Here is a 27,025-nt window from a genome sequence, read left to right on the forward strand (position 1 = left end):
CAATTTTCTTTGCAAAATGCTGAATTAAACTGTAATGAAGTTTTTGACCAGTTAATCTCTGGTTGGTGTTTTTTTAACCAATTGATACCTAATACTTCTGGAAAAATGGGTGAGGACAATGTATCAAAAGTGAGGTGTTCCTGGTTACATTTAAAGGGACAGTCTACACCAGAATTTTTATTGTTTTAAAAGATAGATAATCGCTTTATTACCCATTTCCCAGTGTTGCATAACCAACACAGTTATAATAATATACTTTTAACCTCTGATTATCTTGTATCTAAGCCTCTGCAAACTGCCCCTTTTTTCAGTTCTTTTGACAGACTTGCAGTCTAGCTAATCAGTGCCTGCTCCCAGATAACTTCTCGTGCACGAGCACAGTGTTATCTATATGAAATATGTTAACTAACACCCTCTAGTGGTGAAAAAATGTTAAAATGCAATCTGAAAGAGGTGGGCTTCAAGGTCTAAGAAATTAGCATATGAACCTCCTAGGTTAAGCTTTCAACTAAGAATACCAAGAGAACAAAGCAAAATTGGTGATAAAAGTAAATTGGAAAATTGTTTAAAATTACATGCTCTATCTGAATCATGAAAGTTTATTTTGGCCTAGACTGTCCCTTTAATGGAATGGTGTTATGTGTAATGGGGCCTGAATATACCTCTTTACCATCAATTACTCTGAGAGAAACAGATTTGCATTTTTCAATAATAGGGATTTTATTTTTATTTAGAAACATATCAATGTAATTAGAGGAGGCCCCGGAATCAATGACTGCGTCAATAGTTACTTGCTGTTGTTCCCACTGTAGAGAGAGAAAGGAAGGATACAATATGTTAAGTTAAAAGAAGATGAACTGAGATTAGTGTTACAAAAATCTGGTTTACCCTTTTTTTGTCTTTGGAGATTAGGACAGTCTGTAACTGTATGATTGTCCCTAGCACATAATAAGCACAGATTATGCTGTCTTCTCCTGTTTTTCTCATCTTGACTGAGTGGCCCCTTTAGGAATCCTATCTCCATAGGTTCTGTTGTGCTTTCGGTAATAGACTAAGACTGCATATAATAAGTCTCTAATAAGTCTAGTCTTTTTGCGACGCCGTTCTCTGATACGACGATCAATTGATATTGTAAGGGTCATAAGGGCCTCAAGAGTAGTTGGCAGGTCTAGCCTAGCTAGTTCATCTTCGATATTCTCGGATAGTCCGAGTCTAAATTGGTTTCCGAGTGATATGTCATTCCACTGAGTGTCTTTTGACCATCTTTTAAACTCCGCAATATAGTCTTCAACTGGGTGTTTGTTTTGTCTAAGGGACCTCATAGCTAGCTCTGTGGTAATCTGTTTATTATGATCGTCGTATAGTTGTGATATGGCATCAAAAAATAACGTTAGAGATCCCAATATAGGATCGTTTGCTTCATAAAATGTATTAGCCTAGGCTCTTACTTCTCCTTTAAGAAAGGATATGACTCTGAAGACTTTTATGCGCTCAGAAGGATATGTTTTTGGCTTTAAGTCAAATAATAAAGTACAAGCATTCCTAAATTCCCTGTATAAAGTTCTGTCTCCACTGAATTTCTCTGAGACTCCTACTATATGTTCTGGGGAACTATCTGTAATGGGTTTTATATTATCACTAACGCATTTTTTTGTAATAGCATCATTTTCTATTTGTAAATCACTAATTTGTTGGGATATGATATCAATCTTTTGTGACATGTTTATAACATGTCCAGGTATATCTGCTGGATTTATGTTTAGATTGGCTTGGTATTACTGTCAGAAACCGTCTGAACTGTTGTAGAGAAAATGCAAAATACATTATTGAGCTAATTTTGGTTGAATCACAACTGCAGATATATATATATATATATATATATATATATATATATATATAGATAGATAGATAGATAGATAGATAGATATAGATAGATATGTTGTTCACATTAGGAAGGAGTTGGTGAAAAACATAGATCTTATCAATAAACAACTTGCTCATACTATATATCTATACTTAAGATATAAGTATGACAGTGTGAGCTAAATACTGCCACGCTATAGAATATGGTTCTGGATGCATAAGCTATTTTAACAGGAGGCAGTTAGTCAGGATTACTGTTAACCGTGGAAATATTAGTACCTTGCCTGCAGATAAGATTCGCTAAGGAAGACAGCAAGAGGACTTGGAACAAGCCAAGTGAAAGTCAGCTTCTCAGGAACTGACAGCGAGCTGTGCACGGTGATCCTCTACGGAGAGCTGTGTGATCCGGCCGATGATGTCAGCTTAACCGCGCGGCTGCTTCCAGCTGACAAGCGAAACAGCTGAGGGAGTGTGTGCAGGAACAAGCGTAGGATGGTCGGAGGTGGAGAAGGGAGGTTCCAGAGTTGAAAAAACATCAAACGGAAGTTCAGGAAACAGCTGAGATAGCTTGACGAAATACCAAGCAATGTGAATGGTAAATCCTGAGGTTAAATAGCGAATGAAGGGGTAGACCGAATTAAAGGTATAGGTGATAGGAGGAAGATTGTGACAGTAAGTCCCTTCCTTCTTTGGGTCAATGAACAGATTGGAGTAAAACCCTTGATCCTTTTGGGATAATTACTCCCATATCCTCTAATTCCCGAACACAGTGTAGAAAGGCAGCAGCCTTTGACTGAAGTACATGGGAACATGGTACAGAAGGAATCGTATTCGAGGAGGTCTGGACCGGAAGCCTATCCGGTGGCCCTGACTTGTTCTTTGTCCATGAAGAACCAGCCTTCTGATTTCCTGAGGATCAAAAGGAACAAAATGTATTCTGTTCTTTCGTTTGGATTTTTTATCTTGAGAAAGAAAGGTTCCCACCAGTGACTGTCTTAATAATAAAGTCCAAGTCTGAACCAAATAGAATCTTCCCATGGAAGGAGAGTCAGTCTAGAGATCATGTCTGCTGACCAAGATTTTAGCCATTAGGATCTTCTTGCCAGCACTACCATAAACATATTTTGACATTGATCTTAATAATAATGTCCATTACAGCTTCACAAATAAATGCTTGAGCCATTTTAAGTACTTTAATGCAATTTTGTAAATCTTCTGTAGAGGTATTGTCCGCCACCATTTTGACTAGGGAGTCGCAGCATAGTGTTCCTGCTGCAGCCACATAGGTGGGAGAAAAAGCCGGTCTTAGCAAAAGAACTGTTTGAAGCAAGAGTTTTCTTAAGAAAGACTCTAATTTGCGGGGGTCTCTAAACTAAGTGCTATCCTTCATAGGGATAGTTGTATGTTTGGCGAGAGTGGAAATAGCACCATTAACCATAGGGACTGTTTCCCACACTTCCACATTCTGTTCCGGAATGGGATATATTTTCCTAAATCATGTGGAAGGGGCGAAAGGTGCGCCTGGCCTTTTCCATTCCTTAGCAATAAAGTCAGATGCCAAATCAGGGAGCTGAAACACAAGTGGAATTTTTAGTGGAGCTTAGAAAACAATATTTAACTGATTAAAAAGGCTTGTTTTCTGCAGGTGTTTCCTCAGCAATGTCTTGAGTCTTTAAAGGGACACAAGTCTAAATAAACTTTTATGATTAAGAAAGAACATGCAGATTTAAGCCACTTTCCAATTTTTTTCCATTAGCAAATTTTGCACAGTTTTTATATTCACACTTTTTTGGGAACAAGATCCTACTGAGCATGTGCACAAGCTCTCAGGGTATATGTATACTAGTCTGTGATTGGCTGATGTCTTTCACATGATACAGTGGGCCGAACAATAGGAGAAAAAAAAAATGTGTCAGAAAAAAAATCTACTGCTTATTTGAAATTCAGAGTAGGTTTCATTGCATTGTCTTTATTATTCACTTGTTAATTATGTAATTCTACTGCATTAAGTGGTGCTTTAATACCTCCTGCAATAAGTTGAGGATATTCTTCACCTTAAATCTAAAGGCATTGTCATAATTAGAATCAGGCTCCTGCTCACCTGATGACACTTCCCCATCAAAACTAGAAATATTTGCATCCTCCGAGTCAGCGCTCTGTAAGAGAGCCGGAATTTGGGGTTGAGAGGAAGGATTTTGCACATTAACAGCTGAGGGACTGTAAGGTAACATAGCGGTTCTGCTGTTGATCTGGAAAATAGTGGTCTTTTTATTTTGCTAGATAAGACTGAATTAGAAATATATTTGTAGGCGGTATTTTCATTGTTATAGTGTGGTACTACAAATAAGGACATTTTAACTTTTGAGACTTAACGGTAACCTGTAATTGAGGATTATCTACTACATAACTATCTTACGATTTGACTGTTTTGGACTAACTAAAAGGTTCCTTATATATATTTGCACATTAAAGGAATAGTCTAGTCAAAATTAAACTTTCATGATTCAGATAAAGCAGGCAATTTTAAGCAACTTTCTAATTTACTCTTATAATAAGTTTTTCTTCGTTCTCTTGGAATCTTTATTTGAAAAAGCAAGAATGTAAGCATAAGGAGCAGGCCCATTTTTGGTTCAGAACATGGGACTCACTTTTTGATTGGTGTCTAAATGTAGCCACCAATCAGCAAGCGCTACCCAGGTGCTGAACCAAAAATGGTCCGGCTTCTAAGCTTATATTCAAATAAAGATACCAAGAGAACAAAGAAAAATTGATCATAGGAGTAAATTAGAAAGTTGCTTAAAATTGCCTGCTCTATCTGAATCATGAAAGTTTAATTTTGACTAGACTATTCCTTTAAGGTTTTGGAAACCTAGAGTATGCTTATAAATATTACTTAAAGAAATAGCTGCAGCTTTATTAGCTTTTTGGGATACGTCCATCTATGTATTTTAGAAAAATACTGTAATAAAATATAATTAAAGTGAATGTAAATTTTGATGATAAAGTGCCCGTTTTTTAAAAATTTGATTAAAAACAGGGGCACTTTAATTCATAAAAATGGATATTTCACTTGTGTTGTGAAAATACTTACCTTTTAATCTTGAAAGCCACTCCAGCTTCCCCCGGTAGTCGCAAGCCTCTTCCGACGTCAGAAATGATGGATCGGTCATCCGCCAATCACAGCTGGGGAATCAGTGTCTGATTCAACGCCGTGATTGGAGGAAGCCAGATTCCTCATTTTAGACCCAGGAAGAGGCTTTGTGACGGGCAGAGGAAGCAATGCAGCGGCTGTCAAGATTAAAAGGTAATTATTTTCACAACACGAGTGAAATGTAAATTTTGATGAATTAAAGTGCCCCTGTTTTTAATCAAATTTTTAAAACCGGCACTTTATCATCAAAATTTACATTAATTTTAATCTTAAGGTATTTTATTGTTCATATATTTTGTATAATATCTTTTTAAATCATCATCTATTCTTTATGGTGTTTATAGCTGTAAGCGCCCTCCTTTAACCCTTTGAGTACTAAGCTGGATTTGAGCTTTTTTTTTTTAAATATATTAATTTTGTACTCCCCCCCCTCCCAGATTCCCAAGACTTATACCGTTGGAAATGTTAGGCGATTACCTTTCCAACGGTGGGTCTTGGGGGTCTGTAGTTACTTAGATGTCTGAGATACAGGCTTCTAAGCAGCATGCCACAATTTCCCTATATTTCACATTGTAATTTTTAAATAAAGTTGCATGGTGACGTCATCGCGTGATGTCACCGCGCGAAACGTGAAGCCCCGCCGATGCCTGTCACTATACAGGCTCAGAGCCGTCGTTAGCACTCAAAGGGTTAATTCATTTATATTTTGCACATTAACCTCATGAGACTAAGATGAATCCTCAGATGTACGCTTACTTGGTTTGGGGATTGCTGCCAATCAGGAGTAAAATCAGTAGCGTTCCCCTAAATGACAAGTATTGGGCAAACTTCTCTCTGAGAAGTGGAAGGTTGTGTTTGGTTTGCATGCAAAATCTGAGGTACACAATTCTCACAGATTTGGTTGAGCCGGCATACTAGAACAGATTAGCAAAATTAAGAAAAATATGTAGCTAGAATTTGTTAAGAATCAGGCTTAAACTGTTATAGCAGAAATCTAGTCACTGAGGCAACTGATTGAGAGATAAAAGCCCAGGTACACAGAGGATGAGATGCGACCTCTAAGAGAAAATCCGGTGAGACTGTATTAAGTAAAAAAAAAAAGGTTTCTGAATGAAATAGAGTACGAAGCATAATAACCTCATAAGCATCATAAAACCATGTTCCCCAGCCTCCACTACCAAACCGCATCATGCATTAAGCTATTGCCGGTTCTCTTAAAAGGCCATACACTTAATTATACACTCAATTCTTAAAAATACCCAGAGGGTTTTAAAATGTTTAGAGGCTTCCCTTACAGTGTTTCCTATCATAGAGAAACTTATGACAAAAACATTTTTTTTTTATATTTTTTTTATTCAAGGTTCATTTAAAAGCATACAATGTCATAGAAGTAAATTCACATGTGATAAAATGTCAATTTAACAAGCAATGTAACCATTAAAACTCAGAAATAAAAAAGCACAAAGCTAATAAAATGCGTACCATGTGGACATTGTATATGTAAGATGTCAATTACTTAGAAACCTTCTAAATGACGCCAAAAGGCCACACTTGGACCTCTTAAAACAAAAAGGTATATAAGCAGAAAAAGGTTATTCCAGACAAAGGAGACCACTTATGGATCTCAGTTGATGAACCTTAGTTTTAAAAAGCTTTATACTAGACATTAAATTTTTTTAGGGATTTATAACACGGGAAAAACATGCAAAAATAACCAATCCAAATCCCTCTTAATTAATATTGAAAACAGTTTAGTAGTAACAATCTGATGTATGAACAATCTAATGAGTTAGCAAAGGAGCCTCCAGATAGTAAAGCTAATTTCTCCCTGGTCGCCATATGAATAGCAAAGGATCCAGACGTCCTTAACCGAGTTCACTAATCTAATAATTTATAGCTTAGCAGGGGAAGTGTATAGGATGACAGCTGATTTTTTATTGTTGAAAGATTATCCGGGAACTAATTAGCATACGCAGCTACAATTATATAAAAAATAGTATATGGGGGGCGGAGCCTGGCTGCAGCTAAGATGGCTGCGTAACTCCGGTGCTCTGCAAAGAAGGGCTCTTAAATCAATGACCTGAAGGAACTAAATCGAGCTACGATAACTAATTTTACATCCTAAAGCAGGCTAAACACCAGAGGTATCTACCGATTGCTGTATAACACCTCTCACTTGTGTATATGAGACCGTAAGACACTCTGCAGCATGTGGGACGCCACGCTACTTTTTAAGCTCATACACGCTGCTTGAGGTACATCTGACCAACACCAGCTAACTAAGGCATTGCGGCAATATCCTTGGTCTCGCCGCACCAATCACTTTTATCCGGTTACTGAGGACAGATCATCACAACCGCCGTGGAGCGAGACCGGGAGCTATCGATATCAGTAAGGCTCTGTGAGTGACAACGGCCATCTTGGAAACGCTGTTCCGATAACTCAGGTACCCCAGACATAAAATACACGTGATCAGTACTTTATCCTAATACTCGCTCATCTTAAAATAGACTGCGGACTGCCATACATTTCCTATAAACTAAAAGGAGGGACAAAATAAGGCACCACAATACCCGCCATAGTTGCGGCCTATTTTACTTAAGTAGAGAGAACCTGATCGTCACTACAAAGAAGGGCCTTCCACACACACAGATACAAGGTCCATTGAATGCTATATTATTTACAGCTCACATAAGGCCTATAACAATTGCCTGCTAACTTTTGCTGGGGATAAGCAACCCCCTGCTCCCACGCCCTTTATCACATGAGGGAGAGAGAAGGGAAGACAAAATATAAACTCAAATATAGTCTGAGAATCACCACTAACTTCTCCCAGAACTTATTTATACACGGAATTCATTTATGTTGAGAAGAATTTACAAGCATCCATAACTACAATTGCTTGCAGACTGAGGTGCCCCTTCACAATCTGACTGCACTATACCTGATTAATACGTAAAAATATCAGACAACAAAAAAAAGGGTGATTCCAGACAGTGCACATAGGATATTTTGAAAGGTGCCGCACACAGTCTTCACTATCTTCTATATCAGAGCTGGATAACCCCCTGCTCCTTGTGAAAGATTATTGCTTTTTACAACTTGCTTTATAATGATGGCGGCCAGAAGACATACCAAACCTGAGAAAGCCCTGAAGCATGCATCAACAAAATCTCATACTGTATCATCCTTTTTTGCTACAGAACACTTGTCTCCCAATCTCTCTCAAAACAAACATACTCCTACACCAAACCTAGAAGAGCCTACAACGGAACTCTCAACCTCACCTAAACTACCTGACAATATTCCCACAACACTCCTATCTCAATTTGCAACGAAACAAGAGATTTCTTCGATCTTCCGGACATGTTTGCGCGAAGAACTACTAGAAATGAAACAGGACCTACACAATATGGGTTCTAGAGTTGACATGTTAGAAGCGGAGACTGAAGAGGTGAGAGAAGATATCCACAGAATTGAGGATAGAACTACAACACATCAGGAAACAATCACCACATTAATGGACAAGATCGACGACCTTGAAAATAGGAGTAGGAGGAAAAATCTGAGGTTACGAGGCATTCCAGAGTCTATCTTACCGAAGGACTTTCATGAATATTTACAATCTTTATTTACCTCCATCAAAGACTCCGCTTACCCAAATGACATACTATGGGTAAGAGCTCACAGGGCCCTAAGGCCTAAACCTCCTGATAATGCCCCTCCCAGGGACATTATTATCAGATTTAAAAACTTCCTTGAAAAGGAGATGCTGCTTAATCAAGCCCGTAGACACCAGCCTGTTAAGTTCAGAGGAAACGTGATACAGTTTTACCAGGACCTCTCTTCCAGAACCTTGCAGATAAGGAAAGAATTCTCCCCGCTCACATCCTTACTCAGGAATAAAAAGATCCCCTACAGGTGGGGTTTTCCCGTCCATCTTATGGTGATTCACAATGATAAACGCTACACCTGCCATACACCTGAAGACACATCATCTTTCTGCAGAGATCTGGGCATAGAACAGCCTACAACGGATCCCCCTGACTTACCCATTACTCAAACATCATCCAAAAGACCACAATCCAACCTACCTCGATGGCACACCAAAGTGACACGCAAAGCACCCGAAACAAAACAAGGCAAGGTCCGCAAAGCTACATCACCCCAGAAACCTTCTCAACAACTTGATTCTGACGAAGATTGAGTTTAACTTCTATACTGATAATGGTCACCCAAATTCTTTTTTTATTCCTTTTTCTCTTGTTTTGGATCTTTATGGACATCCCCACTAACCGGGTGGAACCGGGAAGGTGAGAGAGACATGGTCAGGTAATAATAAAGACACTTGTAACACTAATATAGACTCTTCTCCCTCCCCTCTACCTCCCCTCAATGTACTTGTGATCCCCTTTCTCTTTCTCTCACTTTTTTGTTGAGATTACTTACAGTATTGAGTATCCCCAGGTCACTCTTATACAGCCAGTCGTCACCTCCCAGTTTTAGTTCCATGAAAGACCCCCTAGCTCAAATGTGGTGACCTGCTGGAACATTATCAATATAATAAATAAGAGACCCGTTCTTTCATACAGTACCCCCACAAAGGACTGGAACTCTAATTTATGTCTATTACTAGACTTAGAGTCGTGTTTGTATTGTTTGTATTGTTATTTTTGTTACTGTTTTTCTTGTCAAAGTTTTCAGAATATGCTTTTAATGTATATCATATTGTTTTATATAGAAGATGTGAAGGCTATGATAAAACTTGTACCCTTGATGTAGAAACAACCCACCAACATTCCCAACACAGCTCTTATATAATATATATTACACTCACTTTTCCACACATTTTTAAACACCAGACCCATGGCCTATAGAACAAATAAGGAACCATACCCTCTAATGATTTTATCACAAAACGCAAAAGGTTTGAACTCCCCAGGCAAACGCTTCAAGGCACTTTCAGATCTAGCGAGGAGGGGGGCACATATTATCTATCTACAGGAGACGCATTTCAAAAAACAAAACTACCCAAAATATCTAGGCCGTACATACACCCAACATTATCACAACACAGGCCCTACTAAAAAAATGCGGAGTAAGCATTTTACTTAAGAAAACATTACCCTTTACACTACTAAACAAAATATCCGACACGGAAGGCAGGCTTCTGGGTTTGATAGGTCTCCTATATGGTCAACCCATAACCCTAGTAACCGTATACGCACCAAATACTACTCCCAAACCATTCTTTGTCAAATTGTTCTCCAAACTACTCGATTCCTCCAAAGGCCCAATCTACCTGGGAGGAGATTTCAACTTCCCACTTCAACCACAACTAGACTGTACTAATCCCCTTACTAGAGGCAATACCAAATTTCTAACATATTTCTGGAAGAATCTTAAAGTGCACAACTTACACGATACATGGAGATACATTCACCCAGAAACCAGGGATTATACATTTTATTCATACCCAAACAAGTCATATAGTCGTATCGACTACATCTTTACTAATCAACTCGGTCTTTCCCTAATCACTAAATGTTCAATCACACCCACCCCATGGTCAGATCACAGTGCAGTTCAATTACATGTTAATTGGCCGGAACGCAGCACACACCATCACCATTGGATACTTGATGACACCCTACTGGGTGATACAGATAATATCATGAAATTGAGCAAAACTCTGGAGGAATACTTCCTTCTTAATGTCCCTTCAACGCCAAACCAATTTTCAGTCTGGGAGGCGCATAAATGCTTCCTCAGAGGCGAACTTATCAAGCTTAAATCTAAGATTAATAAGGTGAAACAACAAAAATACAAAGCCCTCACTACTAAACTCGCACATATCACCCTACAACACAAGCTCTCTCCAACAGATCCCTCTATCCTAGACGAACTAACAGCTACACGAAAGGCACTAGACGATTATTTACAGATAGAATATTATACCCTGAAACAGAAGACAAACAGTCTGTCTCATTTTGAGGGGAATAGAGCAGGTAAATACCTAGCGAGATCACTCCGAAAAAGAAAACTCAAATCATATATTACTGAAATACACACACCAAATAAACCCCCTCAAAAAACAACCCCAGATATTTTGGAGGCATTTCACACCTACTACTCAACTCTCTACAATATCCAACCTGAGTCGCCAGCAGACCAGTTCTCTGAAGCCACCCATAAATTTCTCCAAGAATGCCAACTCCCATCCATAAACGACACACAATTAAAAGATATCACCTCATATATTACCCCGCAAGAAATTGTACACGCAATCCAGGAATTAAAAACAGGGAAAAGTCCAGGCCCCGATGGGCTCTCAGCTAAATACTATCAGACATTCAGAGACATTTTGGTGCCCCACCTAACGAATTTATTCAAATCCATAATAGATGGAGCACAATTCCCTCCATCCATGCTAGAGGCACATGTGGTGGTACTACCCAAACCTGGCAAACCACCCACAACACCCTCCAATTTTAGACCCATATCATTGCTGAATTTAGACATTAAGCTATATGCGAAAATTCTAGCCACCCGTCTGAATAGGGTCATCCCAGACCTCATCCACACTAATCAGGTAGGCTTTACCCCACGCAGAGAAGCCCGTGATAACACCATAAAAATAATAAATATTATAGAACATGCCAAAACCCATCATATCCCATCTATAGTCCTTTCACTTGATGCCGAAAAGGCGTTTGATCGTCTTAGCTGGCCTTTCCTTACTCAGACCCTGAAAAAATTTGGTTTCAATAATCAATTTATCCATATGATTTTTGCATTATATAATAACCCCAAGGCGAAAATAAAGCTGAATGACTCGTTATCTAACCCCTTTCACATTAACAATGGCACTAGACAGGGGTGTCCACTCTCCCCAACTTTATTCATTTTGGCAATGGAGACGTTGGCAACCCAAATCAGGACAATACCTCAGATTTCCGGCATTGCCATAGGACGAAAAGAATATAAGGTCTCCCTATACGCAGACGATATCATACTTACTCTTACGAATCTCTCTACATCTATTCCTTCCATTATGCACCTGTTCCAGAGATACGGAATGTTATCCAACTTCCGCATTAATAATACAAAATCAGAATTCATTAACCTAAATTCTCCCCCTGAAGACCTACATATATTAACATTGCATAATTTTAAACACCAGCCAAAGGCCTTAAAATACTTAGGGATCCTCATTACACCATTTTTACAAGAGATAATCCCTTTAAACTTTAACCCTCTTAGAAACCACATCAAAACTACTCTATCCTCATGGTCCAATAAACCAATCTCTTGGTTAGGAAGGGTAAACGCCATTAAAATGGTTATACTTCCCAAAATCCTGTAAATTTTACAAGCGATACCCACCCCTATTCCCGACTCTACTATCCACTCCTTACAGAAAATTATTAATTCATATATCTGGAGTCACAAGCGCCCTAGGATTGCCACGCACACTCTATACCGCTCTAAATCAGAGGGGGGATTGGGAGTCCCCAACATACTTTTGTATCGTTACGCTACACTCATGACTAGAATAGTAGATTGGTGTAAACATGCCCGACATAAAGAGTGGGTGGGTTTGGAATACATGTCTGCAGGAGAGGTTCAATTGGGGGGCAGGTGCTGGCTCCCAATGAAACGAGATAAAGATACAATAGACCCTCCCATTATAGTGAAGGAAACGCTTAATATATGGGGAAAAATCTTAAGAAAATATAAATCCATTTCCACGCCATGCTCCCCTTTAACACCCACCATAGGCAACCCCATATTCCCGTCTCAACTTCCTACCCATTTCACCGACAATCCTAACTTAAATCAAATGATTCCACACTATTCCCTTACACGGGATAGCAAGTTAAAACCTAGAGAGGAAGTGTCTGAGATAATGGGACTTTCCCTTAGGGACTGGCTCTCGTACCATCAACTTGTTAATTATTTCACAACACACATAGAGAAACATAATTTGTCTAGACCACTAACACCATTTGAATCCTTATGCTACCTGCCCCTCCCGGACACGGGTATTCTGTCTATATCTTATAAATTATTAGTCGCAGATAGATCAACTCATCCCCCATCCTACACAATGAGCTGGGAGAAAGAGCTTAATGAACAACAACCACCCAAAACATGGAAAATAATATATACACATATGAGCTCCTCCGCCTCCTCCATGAACATAGCGGAAATGAACACAAAACTTCTCTGCAGATGGCACTATACCCCAGACAGATTAGGAAGGCTATTCCCACACACTAACTCCAATTGCTGGAGGGGTTGCACACAACGGGGCACCTTCACTCACCTATGGTGGACCTGTCCGATTGCACAAACATATTGGACAGATATCTACAGGGAAATACAAACAGTGATAGGGACCTCCCTACCATTTACACCTTGGACCTTCTTATTCAATTATCTCCCACAGATAACTTGCGTACTGAGACTGAAATTAGCTATAATAATGATCAATACAGCCAAACGATATATCCCATATTATTGGAAACAACCCACGTTACCATCTATAGAATTCTGGCGAGAAAGGGTATCCACTGCACTGGCTTTGGAACAATACCATTATATAAAACTACGCAAAATAGAAGATTTTCTTTCCATCCGCCTTATCTGGGAGGAATACCTTCCCCCCCAGAAAAAAACCGCCAGCACTACACACACTTAATGACGGATCTCGCACATACATACCCCACGGCAGAGCCCACCGAGAATCTACGCTAACTAGAACTCAAGCCCATCAAATTACACATTACCTTTTGTCTGATCCAACACATAGACCTTCACACACTGTTCATCATAGTCTCATAATAATAGTTATAATTATAATGATAGTTATATTCTGAATTTGTCTGTTCTTTTTGTTTGTATTGTTGAATGTTTTATTGGAGAGATGTCAAGTTGCATAACAGAGGAAAAGAACTGCGCCTAATAAGTAACTCTTTTTCACCTCTATTGCAGAGGAACCTCTGTTTCATGAAAACAGCTATATGAGAAATCAGTGTATATTCATATCTTTGTATTGAGCTGGACATATTTCATTATTGTATGTTACATCTTGACAAAATAAAGTTTCTTTTAAAACAAAAAAAATAAAAAAATAATAGTATATGACTGGATATCTATCTCCAAGTGAAATTGGGGTTATGGAGCATAAGGTAATGTGTCAGGGGACAGACTAAGGAATGTGGACAGGATTCTAATACATATGAAAACCCGTTTATGCCAAAGTTTTAATTAGGTTTCTATATTATGATATAATTCTCCCACAACAATGGCCTATATCTAAGAATCGACATGTGGATGATGTGATTGAGAAGGATAAGTTCCAAGCAATGGCTATAGTAGCTAAGATCTGGGCGTGTTGTTCCACCTCGGCCGCCGGCGGTCCAACTCTAACCACCAAAGCCAAGCTAGAATATGTGGTACAATTTATGGCTAGAGTGGGCAGATATAACTTCCCCAAGACTATGTCACATTATTACTACTTACTTAGTGCATGTTCCCTGTAGGCATGCCAGACCAATCACATATGAAAACATTGTAACTAAAATACATTATCTGAGCCTATCCCCTACTTGACTAATGGGAAAATACAACCTCTATGCCACGTGTATATATCAGGAAGAATAACTTTAGTTTGAGAGACTTCCCCCACCATGTAGGATTACAGTGCAGTAGTGTAGTGTGGATGACACAAATAATTATTAGAAAATATAATACAAATGTTATTACAAAGCTGCGTTAGGGGAACCTATGTATATCTCATCTTACTATACACTCATATTTAATCACATGACCTAGAGTTAATGCTGAAGACAGTAAATTGGGATTTGTAAGCACAACATGTTTGGAAAAAGTGATTATGGTTAAATAAACTGCCCAAGTGAAAACTTAAAAGGACAGTAAACAGGAGCGAGCTGCACTTAGTCTTATGGCGCGGTCGGGCCGGGCTGTGACTATACAGCTGGCCCGATGCGCTGAGGAAATATAACAGACCCGCTCAGCAGAGAGCGGGTCTGTGAAACAGCGCTTTCTTTTAAAAATGAATAGGGGAAATTACGTTTAAATAATATTTGGCTAATATAATGTTATATAATTCTGCACTATGTGCAGATTATATAACATTATTTTTAAGGTTTACTGTCCCTTTAAGTGGGAGACCGGCAAATAAACAGGACCCTCATAATCAAAACTTAACACAAAATAAGTAAGAGGGCTACTGCACAGTACTATAGTATGTTAAACAGGGATCGCTGCATTAAGAATTTACCTGGAGTGTGAGCTACCAATGTACATTAACGCTACAGAAAGGAAATAATAAGAGAAAAAAAAATAAAGGAAAATTTAGGATACAAACATTACTGTTATCCCCCAACACCTCACCTCAAAGCATTTCTAGATTTTAAATACTGTGCTCCGCTGTAAACAATAAAAGGAGAGTGCAACAGATATGAAATGGAGAGGATTAAAGTACAAAACACTGAGCTTTAAAGGTTGGGTACTTCGAGTCTATGCAATTCGACTGTCATATCGCCTCCATATTAAAGTTAGTGACAGGCCTTCTGAGGGATATGCATGGCAGATACAGAGTATATGTAGTTCATCCTACTCCAATTTTTCTGTACCGGGACCAAGTGAACATGCAGCGACAAACAGCAGTGGTCCAGATTGTTTGTAGGGCTGGGCTGAGAGAACCGGCACAGATGGTGTGACTTGCTGCGGCTTCCAATCTACGGAGGTGCCATCTCTCCTCCTGCCCCCTCTATTATCAGCAATGAGGGAGTCCAGCGTTAGGTAAAGTTTACATGGGCTGGGTGAGGATATTATATCGTCATGAGCAGGCAAAGATACGCTGTGTTCGGAATTAAGTGTAAGGGAGCACATGTTCCTCAAAGGATTCGGTTGTTCCCCTTCTTCCACCTTATAGCTAAATTCCGGTTCAGTCAAAGGCATTTCAGCAGCGTTCTGGGGGTCACTCATACAGTCTCGTCTGGTATCTAGACAGGTAGTCTGTGCGGCAGCAACACATATTGATCCCCACTCTGATTCCAGCTGCGAGCAAAACTGTAAGTAGTGGAAATTTAGAATGTGCCCCACTTCCTCTAAGATAGTCCGGGTTGCGGCTGCCATAATGGAAAGGCGACCAGTTTGTCAAAGGCTCCTTTGTAGGATTGCTGTTTGTTGCAAGGGCACTCCTGGTGCTAGCTAACGACAGGAGCTATAAGGCATCCTGCCGGGGGGTAATTCACGTGGCTGGTGTTGAAGGCCACAAACTTCAAATGAAGCTCCGGGCTCTGAAGCCAGCAGCCATCCCAATAAAATTGGTCTCGTTAGGTAGATTTCCTTTAGCAGATGTATAGTATGTTAGGCTCTGGGCTAGATACTTCATGTAAAGGCTGATATTGAAAGGATTATGCTGGATAGCTAGAGCAGCTTGCAGAAGTGCGACCTGTCATGGCCGCTGCCCGGAAGTTCCCCCCGACAAAAACATTTTTGTCCATAGCATGTCCCTGAGAAGAGCAGGTTAAGTCTCCTGGCTATGCAGAGTCAGTGTCCGAGTACCTACAAATAGCCTCTGTGCTGTGTCAAGTCACTTACCTTAAGCCGCACCCCTCCACTGGCTTACCAGGCATGTCAATGCAGCTGCAGTAGTATCCAGTAGAGAGCCCATCTAGTACAGGTATCGAGTAACGCAGAGGATTCCAGTAGGAAATACCGGAGTCCCTCAGGGGGAGGCTAGGGACAAGTCCCTGCGACGCCTGAGGGTAGTTATGGCTGAAGCCCCGTTAGGGAAATGCTGTGCACATAACAGGGAATTCCTGTGTCCATGTATCATTCAGCAGCTTTAAAGTCTTTTCTGTCTTCTTTGTAAATTATACTTCCCAGGGACTCTGGGTCTCACATAGGTCTGAGCTCTCAATTTGTAATCGATAAGCAAGTAGCAGGAAAAAATATAATTTATGCTTACCTGATAAATTTATTTCTCTTGTAGTGTGTTCAGTCCACGGGTCATCCATTACTTATGGGATATATTCTCCTTCCCAACAGGAAGTTGCAAGAGGATCACCCAAGCAGAGCTGCTATATAGCTCCACCCCTCACATGTCATATCAAGTCATTCGACCGAAACAAGACGAGAAAGGAGAAACTATAGGGTGCAGTGGTGACTGGAGTTTTAATTAAAATTTAGAACTGCCTCCAAAAAAGACAGGGCGGGCCGTGGACTGAACACACTACAAGAGAAATAAATTTATCAGGTAAGCATAAATTATGTTTTCTCTAGTTAAGTGTGTTCAGTCCACGGGTCATCCATTACTTATGGGATACCAATACCAAAGCTAAAGTACACGGATGATGGCAGGGACAAGGCAGGAACATTAAACAGAAGGAACCACTGCCTGTAGAACCTTTCTCCCAAAACCAGCCTCCGAAGAAGCAAAAGTGTCAAATTTGTAAAATTTTGAAAAGGTATGAAGTGAAGACCAAGTTGCAGCCTTGCAAATCTGTTCAACAGAGGCCTCATTCTTAAAGGCCCAGGTGGAAGCCACAGCTCTAGTGGAATGAGCTGTAATTCTTTCAGGGGGCTGCTGTCCAGCAGTCTCATAGGCTAAACGTATTATGCTACGAAGCCAAAAAGAGAGAGAGGCGGCCGAAGCCTTTTGACCTCTCCTCTGTCCAGAATAAACGACAAACAGAGAAGAAGTTTGCCGAAAATCCTTAGTTGCCTGTAAGTAGAACTTCAGGGCACGGACTACGTCCAGATTATGCAAAAGACGTTCCTTCTTTGAAGAAGGGTTAGGACATAATGATGGAACAACAATCTCCTGATTGATATTCCTATTAGAAACAACCTTAGGTAAAAATCCAGGTTTAGTACGCAAAACTACCTTGTCTGAATGAAAAATCAGATAAGGAGAATCGCAATGTAAGGCAGATAACTCAGAGACTCTTCGAGCAGAGGAAATAGCCATCAAAAACAGAACTTTCCAAGATAAAAGCTTAATATCAATGGAATGAAGGGGTTCAAACGGAACACCCTGAAGAACTTTAAGAACCAAGTTTAAGCTCCACGGAGGAGCAACAGTTTTAAACACAGGCTTAATCCTAGCCAAAGCCTGACAAAAAGCCTGAACGTCTGGATTCTCTGCCAGACGTTTGTGTAAAAGAATAGACAGAGCAGAAATCTGTCCCTTTAACGAACTAGCGGATAAACCCTTTTCTAAACCCTCTTGTAGAAAAGACAATATCCTAGGAATCCTAACCTTACTCCATGAGTAACTCTTGGATTCACACCAATGTAAATATTTACGCCATATCTTATGGTAAATTTTTCTGGTAACCGGTTTCCGAGCCTGTATCAATGTATCAATAACCGACTCCGAGAAACCACGCTTTGAGAGAATCAAGCGTTCAATCTCCATGCAGTCAGCCTCAGAGAAATTAGGCTTGGATGGTTGAAAGGACCCTGAAGTAGAAGGTCCTGCCTCAGAGGCAGAGACCATGGTGGACAGGACGACATGTCCACTAGGTCTGCATACCAGGTCCTGCGTGGCCACGCAGGCGCTATCAGAATCACCGATGCTCTCTCCTGTTTGATCCTGGCAATCAGACGAGGCAGCAACGGAAACGGTGGAAACACATAAGCCATGTTGAAAATCCAAGGGGCTGCTAGTGCATCTACCAGCACCGCTCCCGGGTCCCTGGACCTGGATCCGTAACAAGGAAGCTTGGCGTTCTGGCGAGAAGCCATGAGATCCAGTTCCGGTTCGCCCCAACGAAGAATCAGTTGAGCAAATACCTCCGGGTGAAGTTCCCACTCCCCCGGGTGAAAGGTCTGGCGGCTTAGAAAGTCCGCCTCCCAGTTCTCCACGCCTGGGATGTAGATCGCTGACAGATGGCAAGAGTGAGACTCTGCCCAGCGAATTATCTTTGAGACTTCTAACATCGCTAGGGAACTCCTGGTTCCCCCTTGATGATTGATGTAAGCCACAGTCGTGATGTTGTCCGACTGAAATCTGATGAACCTCAGTGTTGCTAACTGAGGCCAAGCTAGAAGAGCACTGAATATCGCTCTTAATTCCAGAATGTTTATTGGAAGGAGTTTCTCCTCCTGAGTCCATGATCCCTGAGCCTTCAGGGAATTCCAGACTGCGCCCCAGCCTAGCAGGCTGGCATCTGTTGTTACAATCGTCCAATCTGGTCTGCGAAAAGTCATTCCCTTGGACAGATGAATCCGAGACAACCACCAGAGAAGAGAATCTCTGGTCTCCTGGTCCAGATTTAGTAAAGGGGACAGATCTGAGTAATCCCCATTCCACTGACTCAGCATGCATAATTGCAGCGGTCTGAGATGCAGGCGCGCAAATGGCACTATGTCCATTGCCGCGACCATTAAGCCGATTACTTCCATGCACTGAGCTACTGATGGGCTTGGAATGGAATGAAGGACACGGCAAGCATTTAGGATTTTTGATAACCTGGACTCCGTCAGGTAAATCTTCATCTCTACAGAATCTATAAGAGTCCCTAGAAAGGGAACCCTTGTGAGTGGTAACAGAGAACTCTTTTCCATGTTCACTTTCCACCCATGCGACCTCAGAAATGCTAGAACTATCTCTGTATGAGACTTTGCATTTTGAAAACTTGACGCTTGTATCAGAATGTCGTCTAAGTACGGAGCCACCGCTATGCCTCGCGGTCTTAGTACCGCCAGAAGCGAGCCCAGAACCTTTGTAAAAATTCTCGGGGCCGTAGCTAACCCGAAGGGAAGAGCTACAAACTGGTAATGCCTGTCTAGAAAGGCAAACCTTAGGTACCGATAATGATCTTTGTGAATCGGTATGTGAAGGTAGGCATCCTTTAAGTCCACTGTGGTCATATACTGACCCTCTTGGATCATGGGTAGGATGGTTCGAATAGTCTCCATTTTGAATGATGGAACTCTTAGGAACTTGTTTAAGATCTTTAGGTCCAAGATTGGTCTGAAGGTTCCCTCTTTCTTGGGAACCACAAACAGATTTGAGTAAAATCCTTGCCCTTGTTCCGTCCGCGGAACTGGGTGGATCACCCCCATTACTAGGAGGTCTTGTACACAGTGAAGAAAAGCCTCTTTCTTTATTTGGTTTGCTGATAACCTTGAAAGATGAAATCTCCCTTGTGGAGGAGAAGCTTTGAAGTCCAGAAGGTATCCCTGAGATATAATCTCCAACGCCCAGGGATCCTGGACATCTCTTGCCCAAGCCTGGGCGAAGAGAGAAATTCTGCCCCCCACTAGAACCGTTTCCGGATAGGGGGCCCTCTCTTCATGCTGTCTTAGGGGCAGAAGTAGGCTTTCTGGCCTGCTTGCCCATGTTCCAGGACTGGTTGCTTTTTTAACCATGTCTGTAACGAGCAGCAGTTCCTTCCTGTTTTGGAGCGGAGGAAGTTGATGCTGCTCCTGCCTTGAAATTATGTAAGGCACGAAAACTAGACTGTTTGGCCTTTGATTTGGCCCTGTCCTGAGGAAGGGTGTGACCCTTACCTCCAGTAATGTCAGCAATAATCTCCTTCAAGCCGGGCCCGAATAAGGTTTGCCCTTTGAAAGGAATATTAAGCAATTTAGATTTAGAGGTTACATCTGCTGACCAGGATTTAAGCCATAGCGCTCTGCGCGCCTGAATGGCGAATCCGGAGTTCTTAGCCGTTAGTTTGGTTAAATGCACAACGGCATCCGAAACAAATGCATTAGCTAGCTTAAGGGCTTCAAGCTTGTTCAAAGTCTCATCCAATGGTGCTGTGCGAATAGCCTCTTCCAGAGACTCAAACCAGAAAGCCGCTGCAGCAGTGACGGGCGCAATGCATGCAAGGGGCTGTAATATAAAACCTTGTTGAACAAACATTTTCTTAAGGTAACCTTCTAATTTTTTATCCATTGAATCTGAGAAAGCACAACTATCCTCCACCGGAATAGTGGTACGCTTGGCTAAAGTAGAAACTGCTCCCTCCACCTTAGGGACCGTCTGCCATAAGTCTCGTGTGGTGGCGTCTATTGGGAACATTTTTCTAAATATCGGAGGAGGGGAAAAAGGCACACCGGGTTTATCCCACTCCTTGTTAATAATCTCTGTAAGCCTTTTAGGTATAGGAAAAACGTCAGTACACACCGGTACCGCATAGTATTTATCCAGCCTACATAATTTCTCTGGGATTGCAACCGTGTCGCATCATTCAGAGCCGCTAATACCTCCCCTAGTAATACACAGAGGTTCTCAAGCTTAAATTTAAAATTTGAAATGTCTGAATCCGGTCTCCCTGGATCAGATCTGTCACCCACAGAATGAAGCTCTCCGTCCTCATGTTCTGCAAATTGTGACGCAGTGTCAGACATGGCCCTCATATCATCAGCGCGCTCTGTCCTTAACCCAGAGCTATCGCGCTTGCCTCTTAACTCAGGCAAATTAGATAATACTTTTTTCATAACATTAGCCATATCTTGTAAAGTGATTTGTAAGTGCCTTGATGTGCTTGGCGCCACAATCTCACGCACCTCCTGAGCGGGAGGCAAAGGTACTGACACGTGAGGAGAGTTAGGCGGCATAACTTCCCCCTCGTTGTCTGGTGATAATCTCTTTACCGGTAAAGACAGACTTTTATTTAAAGTAACATCAATACAATTGGTACACATATTTCTATTGGGCTCCACACATTGGCCTTTAAACATAATGAGCAAGCAGATTCATCTGTGTCAGACATGTTTAAACAGACTAGCAATGAAGCTATCAAGCTTGGAAATTTCTTTCAATAAGTTTACAAGCAATATAAAAAACGCTGCAGCGCTTTTAAAAACACAAAAAAACTGTCACAGTTGAAATAACAACAAACTAATACTGTTATAGCAACCAATTTTAAACAGTAAATGTATGAAATTAGCAGAGGATTGCACCCATTAGCAAAAGGATGATTAACCCCTCAATACCCAAAACGGATAATCAATTTAAGATTTAACGCTTTTCTCACAGTCAAACACACTGTCACAGGTCTGCTGTGACTGATTACCTCCCTCAAAAATGAATTTTGAAGACCCCTGAGCTCTCTGGAGACGTCCTGGATCAAAGAGGAAGAAGCAGGAAGACTGTGCTAGAATTTTAACTGCGCAACAAGGCGCTAAAAAAAGGTCCCTCCCACTCATATCACAACAGTGGGAGACCTGATATAACGGTGTCTATGCAATACGTTAGCCATGTGGAAAAAAATCATGCCCAAAAAGATTTATCACCAAAGTACCTCACAAAACGAATAACATGCCAGTAAACGTTTTAAAAAACAACTTTCCAGTGTTATGCAAAGTTATCACTAAGCCTGCTACCAGTCGCTTCTACTGCAGTTAAGGCTCATACATTTATTTCAGTACTAACAGTATTTAAAGTTAAATTCTAGTCCCTAGAAAATAACTCAACTGCGCATACATTTATCAGCCTGATACCAGTCGCTAGTACTGCATTAAAGGCTGTACTTACGTCATATGGGTAACAGCAGTGTTTTCATAGTCAATTCCATTCCTAGAAAATATTTTACTGCACATACCTCATTTGCGGGGGACCCCGCATGCTATTCCCTTCTCTGAAAGTACCCCACTCCTCAGAATGTGCGAGAACAGCAGAAAAAACGCAGGCAGATTCTTCTTCTAAATACTGCCTGAGAGAACAAACAGAACACTCCGGTGCTATTTTAAAATAATAAACTTTTGATTGAAGAATGTTACTCCTGTCTCCTCTCACAACCTCCTTTGTTGAGACTTGCAAAAGAATGACTGGATATGACATGTGAGGGGTGGAGCTATATAGCAGCTCTGCTTGGGTGATCCTCTTGCAACTTCCTGTTGGGAAGGAGAATATATCCCATAAGTAATGGATGACCCGTGGACTGAACACACTTAACAAGAGAAAACTCTATTCCCAACCATCTCCTACAAGACCAAGGACAAAACTAAGAGAGAGATGGAAGGGTTATAAAGTTATTGTATGGGTTCTTGACCTCCTTTTAGTGTCTGGAAATATATACCATATGTTATGGAGAACTGTGTACCATCATCAGTTTATGGAAGAAAAAAAATTACCAAACATTTAGGTCAGTGAATGTTGGTATACAGGAACCAAATGTTGGTATTTGAAAAGTATAAAAAGGGAGTGGCTACCCTGCATAACTATTTGAAAGAAGTTTCATGATCCAAAGTAAAATTACTTTGGAGATCTGTGCCTAGAGATGACATCTATAGTGGAGATGTGGTTGTGAAGATACATGGAGATTGGGTTACCTAAACAGTTTATGAGCCCTATAGAGCTTGTTAGTACTAAACATGATGGTCATTTGCCACTTCTTATTCTTTTTATATTATTTTCTGGATTAAATGCATTCTTCTCTCTCAGTTTATATCACTTGAAGAACAACATACGCTAGCATAAACCAGGAATTACCATTGCATCTACTGAAAGACACCAGCATCCTTGCTTTTAACGTCCGTAAGATTGTTGATGGCATAGATCCCATTCAGCCAAATCTCTGGCCAATAGAGAATACAAGTGGTTTATTGCAATGCAAGTTGCGAGTAAGTAATCCCCAATAACATATTTAAACTACAGAGGGCATGTTTTCAAGCAAGGCTTTAAAATAAAAAAATATTTTAAAATTGCAGAATATTTTAAAGTTGCAGAACATGTAATAGAAGAAAAGATGCCGAAAGAATGTCTACCTATAGACTTGACACTACTAAACCACACCTTCTTCAACCTTAAAGGCAGGTATAAGCAGATATAAAAAGGCCAAAGAGGGTGTAGAAAACTTCCACTGCAGTATCTGCTTTACACTTAACTGAGGGGTAAAAACCTCTATTCTAAAGTATTATGAAGTAAAGGACTGCTTTGCTTTCTGAATAATAAAATAGTGATAATTAAAAGGCAATATTAGCATAAAATAATTAAACATAAAATACAAATTATTTTCTCATACAGTGATTTTCACTCCCACAAATGTTAAACATGGTAAAAACGGAATTACTCAGGAAGCTCCTGTATCATAGAATCCTGAAGGTGAATAGAGCATACATACACTGCACGATTGGTTCAATGGTTGTGTGGTTTAGCGACAATACACATTAACTATGCATTTATGTGTGTTTAATCCTTTTGCAGATTATACACAGCAAAATATGTGAATTTGTTCAAAGATTCAGGTGGAGGTGCATTGGATTATTACACTAGACATTCCCTTTAAATTACTTGTACATTTTAAATTTAAGGAACTGAACAAAAAACAAAACACAAAAGCAGCCACCCAAAACCTGGCTGCATTTTCTCAGTAGGGAAGTGTAAGTTATTAATAGGAGAACATTTTGAGTCTATATATTGAACTTTGGAAAATGAAAACTCCATGTGCAATGTTGCCATGAAGGTAAACCTTTTTTCTTTTCATACTGCACACACTGCATGGCACCGCCTACAAAAGAAGGGATTTAGGAGAATCACATCAAGGGACTCTCTGCATAGTTCTGTAGGTGTAAATAAATCATATTAAAAAATACATTTGCGTCTATCATGGAGTAGTACTTACTGGGATTCCAGCCCTTGTTTTTCGAGAAACTGTACAGCACTTTCTGAAAAATTTAAAAAGCCTGTAGGAAAATATACAAGTGGACACGTGGTAAATCTTACAAAGTTTTAGAGAATGTTTTATTGCATAAAACAAATATGATAGTAGAAAATTGTTAATTTTTAAATGTAGCAATCTGTTAAAAAAAATTGTGTAAACAGTAAATTATGGGGGAAAAAAATAAAAAGTATTTCCTTTATAGTTGTTTACTAAAATGCAGCTCAACTTACTTGCTCATTTGCAATACAATAATTACCAAAGTAACATTGGTTTGGTAAAAAAAAAAAAAAAAAAACAGAATTTATGTTTACCTGATAAATTTCTTTCTCCAACGGTGTGTCCGGTCCACGGCGTCATCCTTACTTGTGGGATATTCTCTTCCCCAACAGGAAATGGCAAAGAGCCCAGCAAAGCTGGTCACATGATCCCTCCTAGGCTCCGCCTACCCCAGTCATTCGACCGACGTTAAGGAGGAATATTTGCATAGGAGAAACCATATGGTACCGTGGTGACTGTAGTTAAAGAAAATAAAATATCAGACCTGATTAAAAAAACCAGGGCGGGCCGTGGACCGGACACACCGTTGGAGAAAGAAATTTATCAGGTAAACATAAATTCTGTTTTCTCCAACATAGGTGTGTCCGGTCCACGGCGTCATCCTTACTTGTGGGAACCAATACCAAAGCTTTAGGACACGGATGAAGGGAGGGAGCAAATCAGGTCACCTAAATGGAAGGCACCACGGCTTGCAAAACCTTTCTCCCAAAAATAGCCTCAGAAGAAGCAAAAGTATCAAACTTGTAAAATTTGGTAAAAGTGTGCAGTGAAGACCAAGTCGCTGCCCTACATATCTGATCAACAGAAGCCTCGTTCTTGAAGGCCCATGTGGAAGCCACAGCCCTAGTGGAATGAGCTGTGATTCTTTCGGGAGGCTGCCGTCCGGCAGTCTCGTAAGCCAATCTGATGATGCTTTTAATCCAAAAAGAGAGAGAGGTAGAAGTTGCTTTTTGACCTCTCCTTTTACCTGAATAAACAACAAACAAGGAAGATGTTTGTCTAAAATCCTTTGTAGCATCTAAATAGAATTTTAGAGCGCGAACAACATCCAAATTGTGCAACAAACGTTCCTTCTTTGAAACTGGTTTTGGACACAGAGAAGGTACGATAATCTCCTGGTTAATGTTTTTGTTAGAAACAACTTTTGGAAGAAAACCAGGTTTAGTACGTAAAACCACCTTATCTGCATGGAACACCAGATAAGGAGGAGAACACTGCAGAGCAGATAATTCTGAGACTCTTCTAGCAGAAGAAATCGCAACTAAAAACAAAACTTTCCAAGATAATAACTTAATATCAACGGAATGTAAGGGTTCAAACGGAACCCCCTGAAGAACTGAAAGAACTAAATTGAGACTCCAAGGAGGAGTCAAAGGTTTGTAAACAGGCTTGATTCTAACCAGAGCCTGAACAAAGGCTTGAACATCTGGCACAGCTGCCAGCTTTTTGTGAAGTAATACCGACAAGGCAGAAATCTGTCCCTTCAGGGAACTTGCAGATAATCCTTTTTCCAATCCTTCTTGAAGGAAGGATAGAATCCTAGGAATCTTAACCTTGTCCCAAGGGAATCCTTTAGATTCACACCAACAGATATATTTTTTCCAAATTTTGTGGTAAATCTTTCTAGTCACAGGCTTTCTGGCCTGAACAAGAGTATCGATAACAGAATCTGAGAATCCTCGCTTCGATAAAATCAAGCGTTCAATCTCCAAGCAGTCAGCTGGAGTGAAACCAGATTCGGATGTTCGAACGGACCCTGAACAAGAAGGTCTCGTCTCAAAGGTAGCTTCCAAGGTGGAGCCGATGACATATTCACCAGATCTGCATACCAAGTCCTGCGTGGCCACGCAGGAGCTATCAAGATCACCGACGCCCTCTCCTGCTTGATCCTGGCTATCAGCCTGGGGATGAGAGGAAATGGCGGGAACACATAAGCTAGTTTGAAGGTCCAAGGTGCTACTAGTGCATCCACTAGAGCCGCCTTGGGATCCCTGGATCTGGCCCCGTAGCAAGGAACTTTGAAGTTCTGACGAGAGGCCATCAGATCCATGTCTGGAATGCCCCACAGGTGAGTGACTTGGGCAAAGATTTCCGGATGGAGTTCCCACTCCCCCGGATGCAATGTCTGCCGACTCAGAAAATCCGCTTCCCAATTTTCCACTCCTGGGATGTGGATAGCAGACAGGTGGCAGGAGTGAGACTCCGCCCAAAGAATAATCTTGGTTACTTCTTCCATCGCTAGGGAACTCCTTGTTCCCCCCTGATGGTTGATGTACGCAACAGTCGTCATGTT

General features: G+C 40.6%; 1 protein-coding gene across 1 annotated transcript in view; it reads right to left on the reverse strand.

Moving 5' to 3' along the window:
- The window catches only part of TMEM161B (transmembrane protein 161B), a 304,648-nt gene that overhangs the window by 212,625 nt on the left and 64,998 nt on the right, over positions 1 to 27,025 (reverse strand). The window contains exon 8 of the mRNA XM_053701478.1: positions 24,637 to 24,697. Within this exon, the coding sequence (XP_053557453.1) occupies positions 24,637 to 24,697 (61 nt within the window). The remainder of the gene's footprint in view (positions 1 to 24,636; positions 24,698 to 27,025) is intronic.

This window comes from Bombina bombina, chromosome 2 (assembly GCF_027579735.1).
Source record: "Bombina bombina isolate aBomBom1 chromosome 2, aBomBom1.pri, whole genome shotgun sequence".
Taxonomy (NCBI): domain Eukaryota; kingdom Metazoa; phylum Chordata; class Amphibia; order Anura; family Bombinatoridae; genus Bombina; species Bombina bombina.